The sequence below is a fragment of the Miniopterus schreibersii genome (genome assembly GCF_964146895.1).
Source record: "Miniopterus schreibersii genome assembly, chromosome: X".
NCBI classification, from domain to species: Eukaryota; Metazoa; Chordata; class Mammalia; order Chiroptera; family Miniopteridae; genus Miniopterus; species Miniopterus schreibersii.
The window spans coordinates 10,456,956-10,472,739 of record NC_138104.1 but is presented as its reverse complement, the minus strand read 5'-3'; the positions used below and the strand labels follow the sequence as shown (position 1 = coordinate 10,472,739).

Below are 15,784 nucleotides of genomic sequence, written 5' to 3'. Positions count from 1 at the left end.
GGCAGCAAGACTGAGACGGGGTCCCAGAGATTCCCCTAGATAAGTGGTTCCCAAATGCTGCTTCACAGCCAACAGCATGAAACCAGTTGGCAACATTTTAAAAATTTGTCCATAGTTGATTCTAATGTGCCCCCAGGTCTGCCCCTGTCCCTCCCTCCCTCCCTCCCTCCCTCCCTCCCTCCCTCCCTCCCTCCCTCCCTCCCTCCCTCCTTCCCTCCCTCCCTCCCTTTTTCTCTCAAGCCAATAAATTTTAAAAAAAGAAAAGAAAAGAAACTACCTTTCCTGAGCCACAACTTGAAAACTAGTGGTCTGAGTGACTATGAAAGCCCAGCCTGGTGAGGCAGATCCTTTCTTAGAGAAATAAAACTATTCCTTCCAGTCATACCAAATGTCCTAGGCTGTTCGTCTGAAACTAGTAGGCAAGAGCCTCTTAACCATGAGAGACAAGTGAAGAGCTAATGCGGAATATAAACTCCTCTACACTGTGAGCACCACTCTGGACACAAGGCACAAGACAATTCAGTGGAGATTGCATGTCTGCGGTATGCCCTCTGCTGGTAAAATTAGTGAAGTTTGGAAGGTGTTCACCAGTAGGAGTTTCTCTGACTTGTACTGACCATTTCCTGGGATGGAAGGGCGTACAGGAGGAGCTAATCATCCTGTCCCAGTTTGGGCACTCAGACACCTAGAATTAGTAAGGTTACAAATTTTAAAACACAGTTTTATTGAGGTACAATTGATACATAAAAAGCGAACGTATTTAATTTATACAATTTGATGTTTGCACATATGCATGTACTGATGAAACCATCACCACAGTCAGGGTAATAAACATATCCATCGCTTCCAAAACTTTCTTTGTACCACCCCCTTTTTAAAAAAGATTTTTTATTGATATTTAGAGAGAGAAGGAGGGAGAGGGAGAGAGAGAGAAACATCAATGATGAGAGTCATTGATCGGCTGCCTCCTGCACGCCCCATGTGGGGATCAAGCCTGCAACCTGGGCATGTGCCCTGACCAGGAATCAAACCGGTGACCCTTCAGTACATGGGACAATGACCAACCAACTGAGCCACACCGGCCAGGGTCACCCCCTTTTTTTATGGTACGAACGTTTAAAATGTGTTGAGAGTAGATCTCATGTTAAAGGTTGCTCTTCTAAGCAAGCTCCCTGCACCCAACCACTGGGGCTTTACTCTCCCAAGGGAAATCTGTGAATATGGCAGCAGGGAGGGAGGGGGGACACTGAGAAGCACCTCACCTGCCCAGGGAGGGACACAGACTTTGAAGCTGGGTAGGTAAGTAACCCTGGAGTCTTAAGAGAGACCACCGGGGGTAAAAGGAAGATTCCCCTAAGCCAGGATGCAGTTGAAATAAACTGAGAAAAGGACCTCATGGCCTGAAGTGACTGTGGTTGGTACTTAACCCCTTTCCCAGTGATAAAATGTCTTGGGACCCACTGCATTTACTCTTGAAGTACTGGAGGAAGTGTCAGGTGAAGGTAGGGATGAGGACCTGGATTGCTTGACGCTTACCCTCCGGTCCCAGGTGGAAACCCCAATGCTTCAGATAAAGGGGGGGGTACCACAGGTATTTTGATCCTGCTTATCTTTCCAGAGAGATCATTAGATAGGGCAGATGGTATCAGACCTAGCCTAGTTTCCAACCTCAGACCTCCAACTGAAATAATGACAGTGATCCGTGGCAGCTCACATTGTTTACTATGCTCTGCTATGTCCTCTGTCATGTGCTTAACATGGTCTATCATGCTTAATCCTCGTAATAGCCCCTGAGGCACAGAGTGACCACAGCAGCTTGCCCAGCGTCATCCCGCTGGCCAACGTCAGAGCAGGGATGACCCCAGTCTGTCTCACTGCAGAGCTAGGACCACAACGCTAACTTCTCTATTGCTCTCAAGCCTGAGAGGAAGATGTGCTCCTGGGCTTGAGACTGAGGGCTCTCCCTCTGCCGCGCTCAGGACTGAGCAGATTTGCTGGCAGCTGACGCCAGATGCCAGGGCTTAAGCTAATAAAATCACTATTTGCTCAGGTGCAGGCTGAACCTGGGGGTAGGCCCCTGGGGAGCAAAGTGTACTCCTAGGAGGAGAGGCCAAGGCAAGGGGGTGAGAAGTCTAGGAATGGACCAGCTTGAACAATTGGAACCTTTAAAAAAGAGGTATTTTACAAAGGCTTCTTGCACTACATGAGAGATGGGAAGAAATGACCTCTAAGATCCTTTCCAGTTCTCTGTTCCCATGAACAACAAAAATAGTGTGATCATGCACTAGCTCTGCTTGATGGCCCTACGTATTTTAAGCCAGCTATGAAGTTTTAGGCCTCTGGACAAGGATTGCTTACTTGTCTACAGATCAGAAGTCAGCTTTGAAATGGCAAATCTTCCATTTAAGAAAATGCTCAGGTTTGACTGAAACTAGGACAGGGAGGACAATGTTTCCCTAAGGTAAACAAGTCAGTACTTCCTGATACCATTGTGTTTTCAGAATTACAAGTGACCTCAGTTTGCTCATCTGTAAAATGGGATTGCAAATCATCTTTACGTGATTTTTAAAAAGATTTAAAATAAGAAATGTTGTGCATATGAAATCGTTTATTGTTCACAGAAACATTTGTATATTATACTTCATTCAATGATCCTGATGTAAAGGACACTAGGAAGAAAGGAATATGGAAGACCATTCAGGTTTTTCCTGATCATTCAGTTTTAAAAATAAAGCTGTGCTGAATACACTCTTCTCTTAAATTATTCAGAACTGAGGTCATTTGACCATAAAGCCACTTGAAAGTCACTAAGACAACTAAATCAACTTTTAAAAATCACTTCAAGTTGTGGTCTTGAGGACATTTGATTCAATCGATAGACAACTGGCTAAATAGCCTAGTTTTCTCAGCTTGAGATACTGATTTACTCAAGGATTCTTATGCTCTGAGACTCTGAAGATTTGCTAGATAGAAATATGCCATTCTAGTCTCAATATTTTCTCAAGAAAAGGAAATGTGTACAACTTAAAACATTCCTTCTATTCTAATGTCATAAAGTCCTGCATAAAGTCCTGGATTCTGTACTTAAAAAAATTTTTATCCTTACCTGAGGATATTTTTCCCATTGCTTTTCAGAGAGAGTGGAAGAGAGAGAGAAACATCGATGTGAGAGAGACACATGGATTGGTTGCCTCCTGCACAGGCGCCGACCGTGGCCGGGGATCTAGCCTGCAACCAAGGTACGTGCCCTTGGCTGGCATCAAACCAGGGACCCTTCAGTCCACAGGCCAACGCTCTAACCACTGAGCCAAACCGGCCAGGGTGGATTCTGTACTAGTTTTCAACAGGCAGCGTCGTTTCATAGTCTTTACGCAGAAAAAGCCAGAACGAGGCTCATTTCCAACTTTAGAGAATTATACCCCATGTAACTGGAACACTGTGATAAAATGCTATCTACCCAGAAGTCTGGAGGAACGTACTGCAAGACCTGGGAACTAGAGGCCAAAGTTCCGGATAACCCCGGTGCTGATGGATTGCCACTGAAACTGTCAATGAGAAGATTCCACTGCTGTGTCCTTTCCAGGGTCTCCTCTCAGCAGTAGGAACAGAAACAGCAGTGACAGCACTAACAGTGGAGGCAGCAGCAGAAATAGCACCAGCATTAGCGGGAGTAGTGTAAGCGGCAGCACTGGAGCGTCTACTTGTCAGGCCAGTACCAACATTTATCTATGTGCCTATCAATCAATCATCTATCTATCTAACACATTATCTGTGGTCCTTCTATCTGTATTGCATTATCTGTGGGGCTTATCATTACATACCTTTCACTGATAAGGAGGCCGAGGCCTGACAAGTGTAGGTGATTTACTTGAGGCTAGATACAAAACCAGGATTTAAACCTTGGTTTGTTTTTCCGGCGGTTTAAACCCCTATCATCTCCCACCTGGATGAACACGATAGTCTCCTAGCAGATCTCCTCCATTCGGCCCTTGGTTCCCTGAAGCTTATTTTCAAGATAGCAGCTACACGGATTCTGTTAAGACAACATTTAAAGATTTTTGTTTTTCATTGAGGTGTAAACACACATCTATTCAAAATCCACTAATGGCTTGCTATCCCAGGATAAAAGTCAAGTCCTTACAATGGCTTTTAAGGCCCTGTATTACGTGGTCCAATTGCCCCTCAGGCCCCATACTGTGATATTCTCTCCTATCCCCCCACCCCAACCCATGTTCTTTTGTAGCCCCGTCAGTCTTGTTGCTATTCCTTGGGTCGGGCATGATCCTCCTTCAAAGTCCTCCCCCTTTTTCCTTCCTCCTCCTGTTAGCTGTAGATTATTAGGTTAGGTTAAGGAGGTTGTTTTCATGTTACTAGTTTGCTTAGTTTTTAAAATTGATTTTAGAGAGGGAGAAAGAGGGAGGGACACACACACAGACATCGTTTTGTTGTTCCACTTATTTATGCATTCATTAGTTTTTAAATTTATCTTTATTGTTGAAAGTATTACAGATGTCCCCTTTCCCCCCCTATGATTACTTCATTCTTGTATGTGTCCCAACCGGGGTCGAACCTGCAACTTTGGTGTAGCGGGACACTAACCAACTGGGCTACCTGGCCAGGGCCTGCTAAGTTTTTTTGGTACAAGATTCACATACCATAAAATTAACCATTTCAGCGTTGTGGAATTGTGCACCTTGAAACCTGTATAATTTTGTTAACCTGTGTTACCCCAATAAATTCAATATAAAGGAAAAAATACCATCTTAAAACGAACAATTCAGTGGCATTTCGTACATTCACAATGGAGTGTAACCACCAGCTCTATCTAGCTCCTAAACATTTTCATCACTGGCAAAAGACCCCGTACCCATTAAGCAGTCACTCCCCACTCCTCCCTCCCCAGTCCCTTGCAACCACCAATCTACTTTCTGTCTCTATGGATTTGCCTCTTTGGGATATTACATATAAATGAAATCATACAATATGTAACCTATTTTTTTCATTTAGCACCGTTTTTGAGGTCCATCCATATTGTAGCATGTATCACTACTTGTTTTTTATGGCTAAGTAATGTTCCATTGTATGGATATATTACAATTTATTTCTCCATCTGTTGATGACATTCAGGCTGTTTCCATCTTTGGGCTATCGTGAATGCTGCTGCTCTGAACATGTACAAATATCTGAGCCCCTCCTTTCAATCCTTTTGGATGTATACCTAGAAGTGGAATTGCTGGGTCATGTGGCAATTCTGTGTTTAATTTTTGAGGAACTGCCAACCCATTTCCCACAGTGGCTGAACCATTTTACATTCCCACCAGCAATGTATGAGGGCTCCAATTCCCCCTTCAAGGCTTTCGCATTTGCTACCCTCCCCCCGGAAGGCTCTTCTGATAGATTCCCAAGTAGCTCACTTCCTCATCTCCTTCAGATATTTACTCAGTTGTCATCTTCTCATGGAGGCCTACCCTGACCATCAAATTTAAAATGGCAGCCTCTCAACCCCCAGCCCCTCACTCACTATCCCCATTTAATTTTTCCTCCATGATATTGTCATCTAATACACTGTATAATTTTCTATTGTCTTCCACCACTGAAATGTAAGCTCCATGAGGGCAGAGATTTCAGTCTATTTTCCAGCACCCGGAACAGTGTCAGACACATAACTGCTCACTTAATATTTGCTGAGCAAATAAATGGGGCCCAAAGAAGTGTTTTGGCAAAGTGTGACAATAAAAGAGCAAGAAACGAAGTCTCCTGTTATTTTTCTAGTAATGGTGATGGGCTGAAATTGAGTCAGTCACATCTTTTATTCAGCTGTAACCAAAAAGCACACATGGCTATTTCTGAATCAGGTGAAGCATTACTGTTAGAATAGCCTAAAGGTAAAGGGATTGACCTGTCAAACGAAAACTTATTAGCACCAATTAAAACTCAACTAACCACCTGTAAATAAGTAAGCTTAGTACTGACTGTCTAAAATGTTTTAAACAAGTAAACATTATGCTACAGAAAACAGAACTTTAGGAGTATTATACTTAAAGAAAATGAAGTTAACATGTGCCATAAGAAATAGAATCTTATGGAAGAACACAAAGCTGTACCCCTACCTAAAATATTGCCATAGCAAGAATGTATATTTTTGAACTATGACAGAAGCAGAGAAAATATTTATATAAAAAGAGATCCTATGTTAAAACCACAAATAAGTTATTTCTGGGCAAAAGTTTAAAACTTGGTGTAATTAATAATTAATGTAGCTGAACTGTTTACTTTAAAATGGTTAAAATGGCAATTTTTTTTTTCCTAATATGTATTTTTATTGATTTCAGAGAAAGGGAGAGGGAGAGGGAGAGACAGAAACATCAATGATGAGTCATTGATCGGCTGCCTCCTGCATGCCCCCCACTGGGGATTAAGTCCACAACCGGGGCATGTGCCCTGACCGGGAATCGAACCTCCTGGATCATAGGTAGATGCTCAACCACTGAGCCACACCGGCTGGCAGCAAAGTTTTTTAAATGACAAATTTTATGTTATATATTTTTACCACTTTTGTAAAACAAAAAAAAAGGGTAGAAAGATGGTAGATGAAAAACCATCCTAGAGACAGATAAGAAAATAACATTGAGCTCACTAGCAAAAAGAATGTACTTCTGAAGATTTTGGAAAATCATTTACAGCAGAGATCAGTTATGGAAAATTAAAACTAATAGATTCAACTCTTCTGATTATGAATTACAAAGATTAGACTATTTAACAAATGGTCATTAAAACTGGCCTTCAATATGTTTGTTATAGGCTGAATATTTGTGTCCCCCTCCCCCCATTCATACATTGAAGCCTAACCCCCAATGTAATGGTATCTGGAGATGGGGCCTTTGGGAGGTGATTAGGTCATGAGGGAGGAGCCCTCATGAAAGGGATTAGTGCCCTTATAATATAGACCCCAGAAAACTTTCTTGCTCTTCCCGCCATGTGAGGACACAGCAAGAAGATGACAGTCTATGAATCAGAAAGAGGTTCTCACTAGATACTAAGTCTACCAGTACCTTGATCATGGACGTCCCAGCCTCCAGAACTGTGAGGCAAAAAAATTTCTATTGTTTATAAGCCGCCCAAATGGCCTACGACAGTTTCAAAGTATAGTTCAAGGGCTCTGATGTTAAGAGGTGAAAAACCCCTAATGATTGAATCAAACAACTTCAGAGCCTGCCCACCTTCATGGTTATTAAGATCACAAAGGAACTCTTGTCAGCCTTTAAAGTTCAAGAAATTAGTAAAGTATAAATAGTGAGCTTTTAACTGTGCTGGAGGAAAAACAGTAACACATTCAGTAGAGAAAGCCCTCAGTCTGTAGGCTAAGTAATCAGGCTCCCATGCAAGAAGCAAAGCAATGCTCCTAGTTGTATGAGAAAATCTATAGCTTTTAATATGATGTTATTTGTTAAAAAATAACTCCTGAGGCACTTTGACAATACAAATTTTATTAAAAAAATAAGTGATAACATCAAAACTGTTCAGAAAATCTATAATAAATGTAACCAAAATAAACAAACACCAACTTAAAAAAAATATACATCTATATATATATTTATATATGGGCAAGAAACAAGTGCGTTTTTTGGTCCCAATATTTTTGAATATATTATCTTTATCCAAAGGAATTACATTAATGGCTAAGATGATATTATGTATTAGATGTATAGAATGTAACTTTAAAATTTGTTTTAAGGTCTACAGGAAATGTGGTTTGCCAACTCATTGTCTTTGAACTTATAATCACTAAAATGATGTTAATAATAGTCCCTTAGGACAGAGGATGTAATAACATCTAATGGTCTGAACAATTACCAAATTAAGAAGCTACCAATAGGTAGCTACGTGAAATCTGTAGAGAATTCTAAAGAATTTCTTGGAATTCTTAACAAAACAAAACAAACACAAAAGTTTTAAAGAAAAGAGATAAAAGTGGACATAAAAGACATCAATAAATTTGTTGAAGAACAACATAAAACCAAGATAAAATTTTAAACTTTAAAATTTTTAAAGTATTAGTACTGTTGAAAACTCCTAGGGTTAATACTGGATAAAACTTTAAGTGACAGTACAAATAACTGTAACTTTGGAACTGTAATCTTGGAAAACTTTTTTTCCAAAAGCATGAAAATAACCTTGATTCCCTATACAGCCAGTTTTTGTATTCCTTGGACTGCATGCATGCTAGAAGACTAAAGAGCAGCAGCCAAAATGATTTAACTTCAACTTGGGTGATAAAACATTGATTTGATGGGCTTTTCTTGGTCAGAATCGACCATAGCTTAAGATCAAGAACCAAAGCCCCGAGTAGGAAGTTGTGCTCAATTTGGTGGGCCATGAGGTCACCTCTGGCCAAATTAGCATCAGCCAGTCATGAAGGAAGGGACTCTCCCCAAGATCTGATTTCCTAAGGCCCCAACCTAGAGGAGGTCTCACAGTTAAACAATTCACATTCCTTGGAAAGAGACAACAGGCATCGGCTGTGTCCAACGAAGGGGGACACTGACCAGGAGTACCCTGGACATTTTTTGAAATTTCTGTGTTGCTTCTGCATCTGAAAAATATGAAAAATAGAACAATGACAGACAAAGAACGAGAAGAAAGACAGCTATCTGACCTAAAAATGTAAGATTTATAAGAAATTAACTAAGAAATCAGACAAACAGACAAAAAAAGATGAATAGCCATATCATTTGGAATGCAATATTCTGAAGGCAAGTACAGCAGAGAGAAACACAAATTATTTAAGCAAAGCAAAGAAAGACCATAGCAAACAAAAGTTATTTTTGGAGAGAGCCAACTGGAGAAAAAAGAGCATGTTAAGATATGTTAACCTGACACAAAGATAAGGTGGAATAAGAATCTAGTGCCATCTGAAAGCTGAAAAGAGTTGAATAATGAGAGCTAGTGTCATGAACTTGGGTGTTTAACCATTTTTATGTGAGAAAACACTTCAGAACTTTGAACTTAGGAAACTGGCTCTGTGTAAGAAAACACTTCAGAACTTTGAACTTAGGAAATTCCAACTTGTCTTGCACCAGGTTGCACGAGCTCCATAGAGCAGGAATCTATTTCAACAAGCAGCTTTAAAAACAAAAACAAAAATAAAATACTTTAATATTTTTCATTTCTATTAATGATACATTAAAAATTTGCAACAGTGCTAAAATCCATCAAAAAAAAAAAAAAAAGGCACTGAATGAAAATAAACTTACTCAGAAGTGGGTTCAGAAGTTGAGGTACTTTTGGGAACTGAAATTAGAAGAAGAGTTTTATATTTAAAATTGCGTTATATGATGAGTGAGACTATCAGTTTAATAAAATTAAGACCCCATATTGTGGCTGATCAAAAGTACAGGAATATCAGAAATTCAAACATACCATACCATATATATACATACCATTCTCTATTACAACTTGGCAAGTATGAGTTTTACGTTGACTTAAGTGTTTAGCCATACGATCTAAACCATGAGAATCAGTCAGAAAATCACATTTAAGGCACACTAGAGTAATGCCCCTATGAAAAAAAGAAGACAGAAAGAAAAGGTTTTTGTTTTTTATGAAAATCCACATATAGGTTCAATAATTATTTTTCTATGTAATACCTCTTGATTTGCTTTTTATGCATCATGACCATCACTTTTCAATCTTGTTATACAAGCCTGATATATCTGAAGTGGTGCTTTAGAAAATGGCATAGCCATGTCTAAGTTATGCTAACATTTCATGCTTTAGAAACGGTTCCCTCTCGTATTAGTTGCTAAAAGATAGGAGTCAAGAGACCTGAAGCCCAGTTGTGGCTCCACTAACAACTTGTATAACATGTGCAAGGTACAAACTTTCTGTACCTTTGCCCATCTGCAAAGCAAGAATATACATATGCTGAGGACTTTCTTTATACACTCTGTGGAGCCTACAATCTAAGATCCTAAGTGACAAAATCAGAAAAAAATGGAAAGGCTTTAAAAATAAATCATTAAAAATAATGTAATTATTATCAGCTTATTAACAAAGCATAGACTTTTACAGTTCATTTTAAATTTAAATCCTTTCAGTATTTCATCTGTATAGAAATAAAAACTAGTAGACTGACTTCTCCCCTGCAGCTCTAGTCTTAATAGTTTGTTGTGTATTTACATCTGGCTGTCATGTTGGCACATCAAAAATGATCTTCCTAAAACTGAAGCCATGTGCTTTCCTCCCCACCCCTGAGAATCACTCTTTCTGAATGGTCTCTCTTATGACGTCATGTCCCCAACACAAAGGCTCAAAACTGTAGTTATCTCTGACTCCCTTTTTCCTTAAAACTGTCAATATTTCAAACACTTTATAATATTAACAATTTATTGAGCACTTCCTGTGTCAGGCTGAAGGTTTTAGACATATCTCATCTAAATCTTATAGAAACCCAAAGAAGTAGGTGTTGTAATTATAACTTTTTTTTTATAGAGGACAGGGTCAGGTTTGGTAACTTACCAAGGCCAGGACCAGGTTTGAAACTCAGCACTTTGATTCCAGAGCCCATGTTCTTAAACAGGATGTAATATCACATCGCTACCTTAACCCAGGTTCTTAGTAAATCAGTCTTAACTACCACAATAGTCTTGACCAGTCTATGTGCCTTATACAGCTATAGCTCACCTTTTATACCCCTCCAAACTGATCTTTCTTCAGTGCTCTTGATTCTGCACAAAACACCCATGGTTTCCCCAATGTCCTCAAATTAAAATTAAGTCCAATTTCCCTAACCTTTTTCAAGGATTCCACAATCTGGATCTAAACTAAAAACTATTCCCCCAGACTTTGATCTCAACACTACAGGATGTCTAAAAAAATGTATACACACTTTAATGGCTGATAGCTCAATTTTGAAAATGAAATGTATTTTAATAAACATTACCTTTATAATTATTCAAAGTGTGTATATACATTTTTTGGGATACCCTATATTTATGCGAACTTCATGCTCTGTCCAAACTGTATACGACTTCTGCTTTTTTCCTTCCTGCATTTTTATTCCTGCTACTTCTTCTAACCAGAATGCCCTTGTGCCTCTTTGTATAAGTAGAAACCTCTCCTCTCTTTGAAATCTTCAACTCTCATAGCGCTCATTACAAACCTCCTTGTATTACTGTAGCTATTCAATGGATTTGAAGCTAAGTGCATGTGTGGCATAACCAAAGCTAAAATTATCAGTACCTTTAGTTATGCTCATCGACAATCCCTTCTGCACAGTAAATAAGTTGCACACTTTTTTTTTATTTCAAAAAGTAAAAACCTTATGACTTATGAAGCTATATATTGATCAAAATAAAAAAAAGCATTAGTTACTTTACTAGGTATCTTAAATGTCTTTAATATTCAAATATTGTTGGAGAGCCTGATTTTTATTTTTTAATGCAAAGTTTCGTCTTAATGACTAACACCACTGAAACAAAGTTTAGACAAAGAATATATCCCCTCTTTGATCTAAGGCTATAATAGAACTCTGTTATGTTCAGTAGCAATCATTTCATTTTCCAAACTAGGCACTCCAGCATCAGATTAGAAAAAGTTACTATAATTTTTCAAAAGAGAAAATGGAAAAAGATCAACTAGTTACCTGAGAGTTCCACAATGCTTATGAAAAAGAGGAGACTGTTTACTTGGATGGCTGCTATGAGCGCTGGAGAGGTAAGAGACAAACGAGATTTTATTATACAATAAATCATATTAATTTTATGACTATATTTCAAGTCTATGTTTAGTTTATTAATCTTGGATAAAAGATCCTGGTCTAAATTATAAAACTGTATTAGTCATCTGTTTACTTCAAAATTTTTATTTTACATTTCACTTCACCTGTGCATTTTCTAACAATACATTTCCCTGAGAATATTCTTCAATGATCAGTACCTCAACATTATATATAAAATATCTCAGAGTTGCCCTGGCCAGTGTGGCTCAGTCATCCTGTACACCAAAAGGTTGCAAGTTTGATTCCCGGTCAGGGCACATACCCAGGTTGCAGGTGCCCGGTCAGGGTGTGTACAGGAGGCAACTGATCGATGTTTCTCTCTCTCTCCCTTCCTCTCTCTCTAAAGTAAATAAAAACATATCCTTGGGTGAGGATTAAAAAAAAAAAAAATCTCAGACTTAAAAATGCAAAGAACATCAAATTAAAATTTCCAACTATTAAGAGTTGAAAACAATGTAAAAGGTATTTGCTAATAGTGTATTTTGCTGCAATACAAACAGTTATGAATAATAATCATCACTCTCTAATCTTAAAATATTTAGAGAGTAGGGACAATCTGAATGACCCTCAAAGTAAATGCTACCTGGGCTAAATGACATCACTTACCATCAGTCAAGTAAAACATTTAAAGAATCTTTTGCAATTACTAGGAGAGCTTTTAAGGAAAGTGAATGAAAGGAAACAGATCTCAGGAGTTAAAACAATAACTCCTCTGCACACAAAACAGAAAACCACAGATCAAATTTTGCAGCCAATGGTAATGGCTTTTGTGCCCCCCTTTAAGCTGATAAGGAGAGCTTTCCTGTATTAGTAAGCCAGGCAGGATTAGCCAGCATTAGCATAGCGCAGAATTACGCAAAGTGTGGTCCACATACCAGCAGTGTTTCCATCACCTAGGACCTTAAAGAAATACAGTCTCAGGTTCCACTCCAGACCTACTGAATGAATCTCCGGCAGTAGGGCCCAGAAATGAGTTTCAGTAAGTTTTTCAGGTGATTATTATGCAAGATAAATTTCGAGAAGCACCAGCCCTAGTTTGCACTGACAGACCCAAGCCAGCCAATGCACCAGGCCATCGATTACCCTTAGACACAAGGTAACTATCACCAGCACATCAACTATGCACGAGTAAAGAAAGATTCTGGCTGAATACAATCCCCAAAAATGTACCCAGAGTAGGTACCACGGTGAGTACAAAGAACTGTTCTCTCAAGTAGATAAGACAGACATATTTTACATGAGGTAGAATGGCTGAACGGTACAGAACCCAAAGAAAGGAATGATTCCTGTGAGTGGCTGTGGCAATCAGACACTTCATGGAAAAAGGTAAACTGAGAGGGGAGGAGAGGGGCATTCCAAGGAGTAACAAAAAATAAGGAAAAGGCACTTTAAATGTTCAATATGAGACAAACTACACATTGGGGAAGTTGGACCTGACTTATGGTTAGAGTTACTATGCACTGGGAATAAAGGTACTCAACCTCTGAGGAAATAAAGCTTCTGGTTGTACAGAGTTCGAATGTATGACAAAATCCACACTGGGTTGGAGGGAGGGGGCACCATTCAGGGGAGGGTACCTGAGGCAACACGGGAAGCAAGGTGCCACAGAAAGAGGGGAAATGCAGAGGCCTACAGGGTCCTTAGAAAAGAAGTTAGTTATATATGGGGCTAAAGACGAGTAGGCGCTCAGTGTGTGATGACAATGCAGTGCAGGGCTGGGGCTCACTGGAAATTAGGAAAAGGTTACGAAGGAAGCCTGGGGCCAACTGGGAATATCTGGGGATGGAATGGGGCTGGAGAACCTAGAAGACAGTTGAGGAGCCTATGGAAATGGGAGAGGAGAGCACAGAATGACCCATCGTTTTAAGAAAAGCCAAAAATATTTTTCAATTTCATCTTCTATAAACTAGGGGCAGAATTAAAGCCTTGTTGGGGCAGCCATTGTTTGGTACAGAGTAAGAGGCCAGCATGTTCCGAGCAATATAATGAGAGAAAGTCTGGCTGGGGCCTGGTTTAGGGCAACCGAGGTATGGGTACAGAACCACTGCAGTAGTTGGCAGGCAGAGGGGTGAACTGCAGAAGGCGGACTGCTAGGCAGACATGATGAATGGTGGCAGACCCAGAGAACTTTACAGACTTCAGAAATTTAAAGTGCATCATTTCTCGCTGATGCTCCATGTTTCTGCAAGTGATGCCATAAGACAGACTGAACCTAAAGGGTATTGGGCAGTAATAGTTTGGATCCTGGATAGACAACAATGTTTTCAACTTATCTGTGTTCTTTGTAGATGCCAGTGAGTCAAAGCTGAAAATACTTCTCAAATAAAGACGAAGAGCTAGAGCTTAGGAAAACTCAGCCCTGGAATGGGAGGATTTGCAGTTGAAAGGGAAGATAAAAATCTGAGAGTGGTTTAGTACCAAGAAAGGAAACGGAGAGGCCAAAAGAGCTGAAGGGAAAAAGGTAATGAAACAGCATAGCCAAAAGGGAAGTAAAACAAATGGTGGTAACAGTTGACGAGAAGTTGAGGAGAGTTTCACAAGTGAGTGATCCAATACTTTAAAGAAGTGAGATTAATGTCTGGAAGAAGGGGAAGACTTGAGGTAGAAAAGTTAATCTTGGGAAAACAGGAAAAGGGTGACCTCTGAGCAATCAGAAAAGGGTAACAACTGAGAGACTAGAATAAAATCTTGAGAGTATTTAAAAGGATTTAAACAGATCTTGTAGGTAAAAACAAAGGTATTTTTAAAAAGGGAGACCAAATTAAAGTGGAAAATGAATTAAGGGCTGACTGAATCAAGCACAGCTTTGTAGTCTATAACTGAGCATAGAGACTGATCAAAAAGGATAAAAGATTCAAGGATAGCAAGGTTAAACAGGACTAAAGGTGCACCCGGCCGGTGTGGCTCAGCGGCTGAGCATCGACCCATGAACCTGGAGGTCACAGTTTGATTCCTGGTCAGGGCACATGCCTGGGTTGCAGGCTCGATCCCCAGTAGGGAACGTGCAGGGGGCAGCTTATGGATGACTCTCTCTCATCATTGATGCTTCTATCACTCTCTCCCTCTCCCTTCCTCTCTGAAATCAATAAAAGAACATACTTAAGATGTAAAGGATTCATAGGACAAAAACAAAGCAATATTCAAACAGATGACCCTGAGGCTGAGGTTGACTATAAAGTTGGACTGGTGCTGCTGGACTAAAAAGAGGGGTCAAAACTCTGAAAGTCATGGAGTAATGAGAATTTAAAGCGAATGTTGTATATGATGTGGTAAAATGGGATGGTGGTAAGAAGGGGGTACAACATGTGAAGTGCTGGCTTTAAAGAAGTCAAGGTACCATGAGGTCAGGCTCATCATCAAGGGAGAACAAACCTTGCAAGCCATAAAAAGTATGGGCAAATCCTAGGAAGTGAAAGCTAACTACGACCAGAAAGTAACACAGAGGTCTTGTTATGATTTAAGAGAAAACCACTTTCATTGGTTATATTTTATTTCTGACTAAAAATAAATGGAACTATCTTAATTTGAATAATCAACTTAGCATAATTATATCAAAAAAATTTTTGTCTATTAAAAATAATCCACCCTGAAGGAAGCACATACAAATGAGATTGAAATGAAAAATAATGTGGGCTCCGAAGTCTTTTTCTAGCATAAAGTATATGGTACATGCTCAAATAAATATAAATTGAATTGATGTATGAAAAGAAATTCCAACAGTAGAATCATGACTGGAATATCCCTATAGTCTCTCATTTCACATTTCAATGAATGAATGCAAAGATAGATGGCTTGAAAGACAAATGGACAGAGGGATGGATGAGAGAGACAAAGGGGTGGATGGACAGAGAGAGGGAGTGCACATATGTGAAGGCCAATAATGGCCATAGCATCTTTGACAAATCTAGTGTCTCTCACAGTGACTGCTCATGTGGTTATAAATATTTATTCAATAAGTATTTTGAAAACATTTAAAATGTTATGTTTGGAAATAACCACTTTTTG

The 15,784-nt window shown here is 39.4% G+C and overlaps 1 protein-coding gene across 4 annotated transcripts in view; it reads right to left on the bottom strand.

The window, feature by feature from the left end:
* Window positions 1-7,468: 7,468 nt before the first annotated feature.
* The window catches only part of ZNF280C (zinc finger protein 280C), a 49,485-nt gene continuing 41,169 nt past the window's right edge, over window positions 7,469-15,784 (bottom strand). For 3 of the 4 annotated variants that reach the window (XM_081126158.1, XM_081126157.1, XM_081126159.1), the window contains 4 exons: window positions 11,645-11,707; window positions 9,441-9,559; window positions 9,255-9,291; window positions 7,469-9,123 (listed from right to left, as the gene is read on the bottom strand). In XM_081126158.1, coding sequence (XP_080982284.1) covers window positions 9,108-9,123; window positions 9,255-9,291; window positions 9,441-9,559; window positions 11,645-11,707 — 235 coding nt within the window. In that variant the 3' untranslated portion in view covers window positions 7,469-9,107. The remainder of the gene's footprint in view (window positions 9,124-9,254; window positions 9,292-9,440; window positions 9,560-11,644; window positions 11,708-15,784) is intronic. The other variant, XM_081126160.1, reaches the window with a different exon arrangement.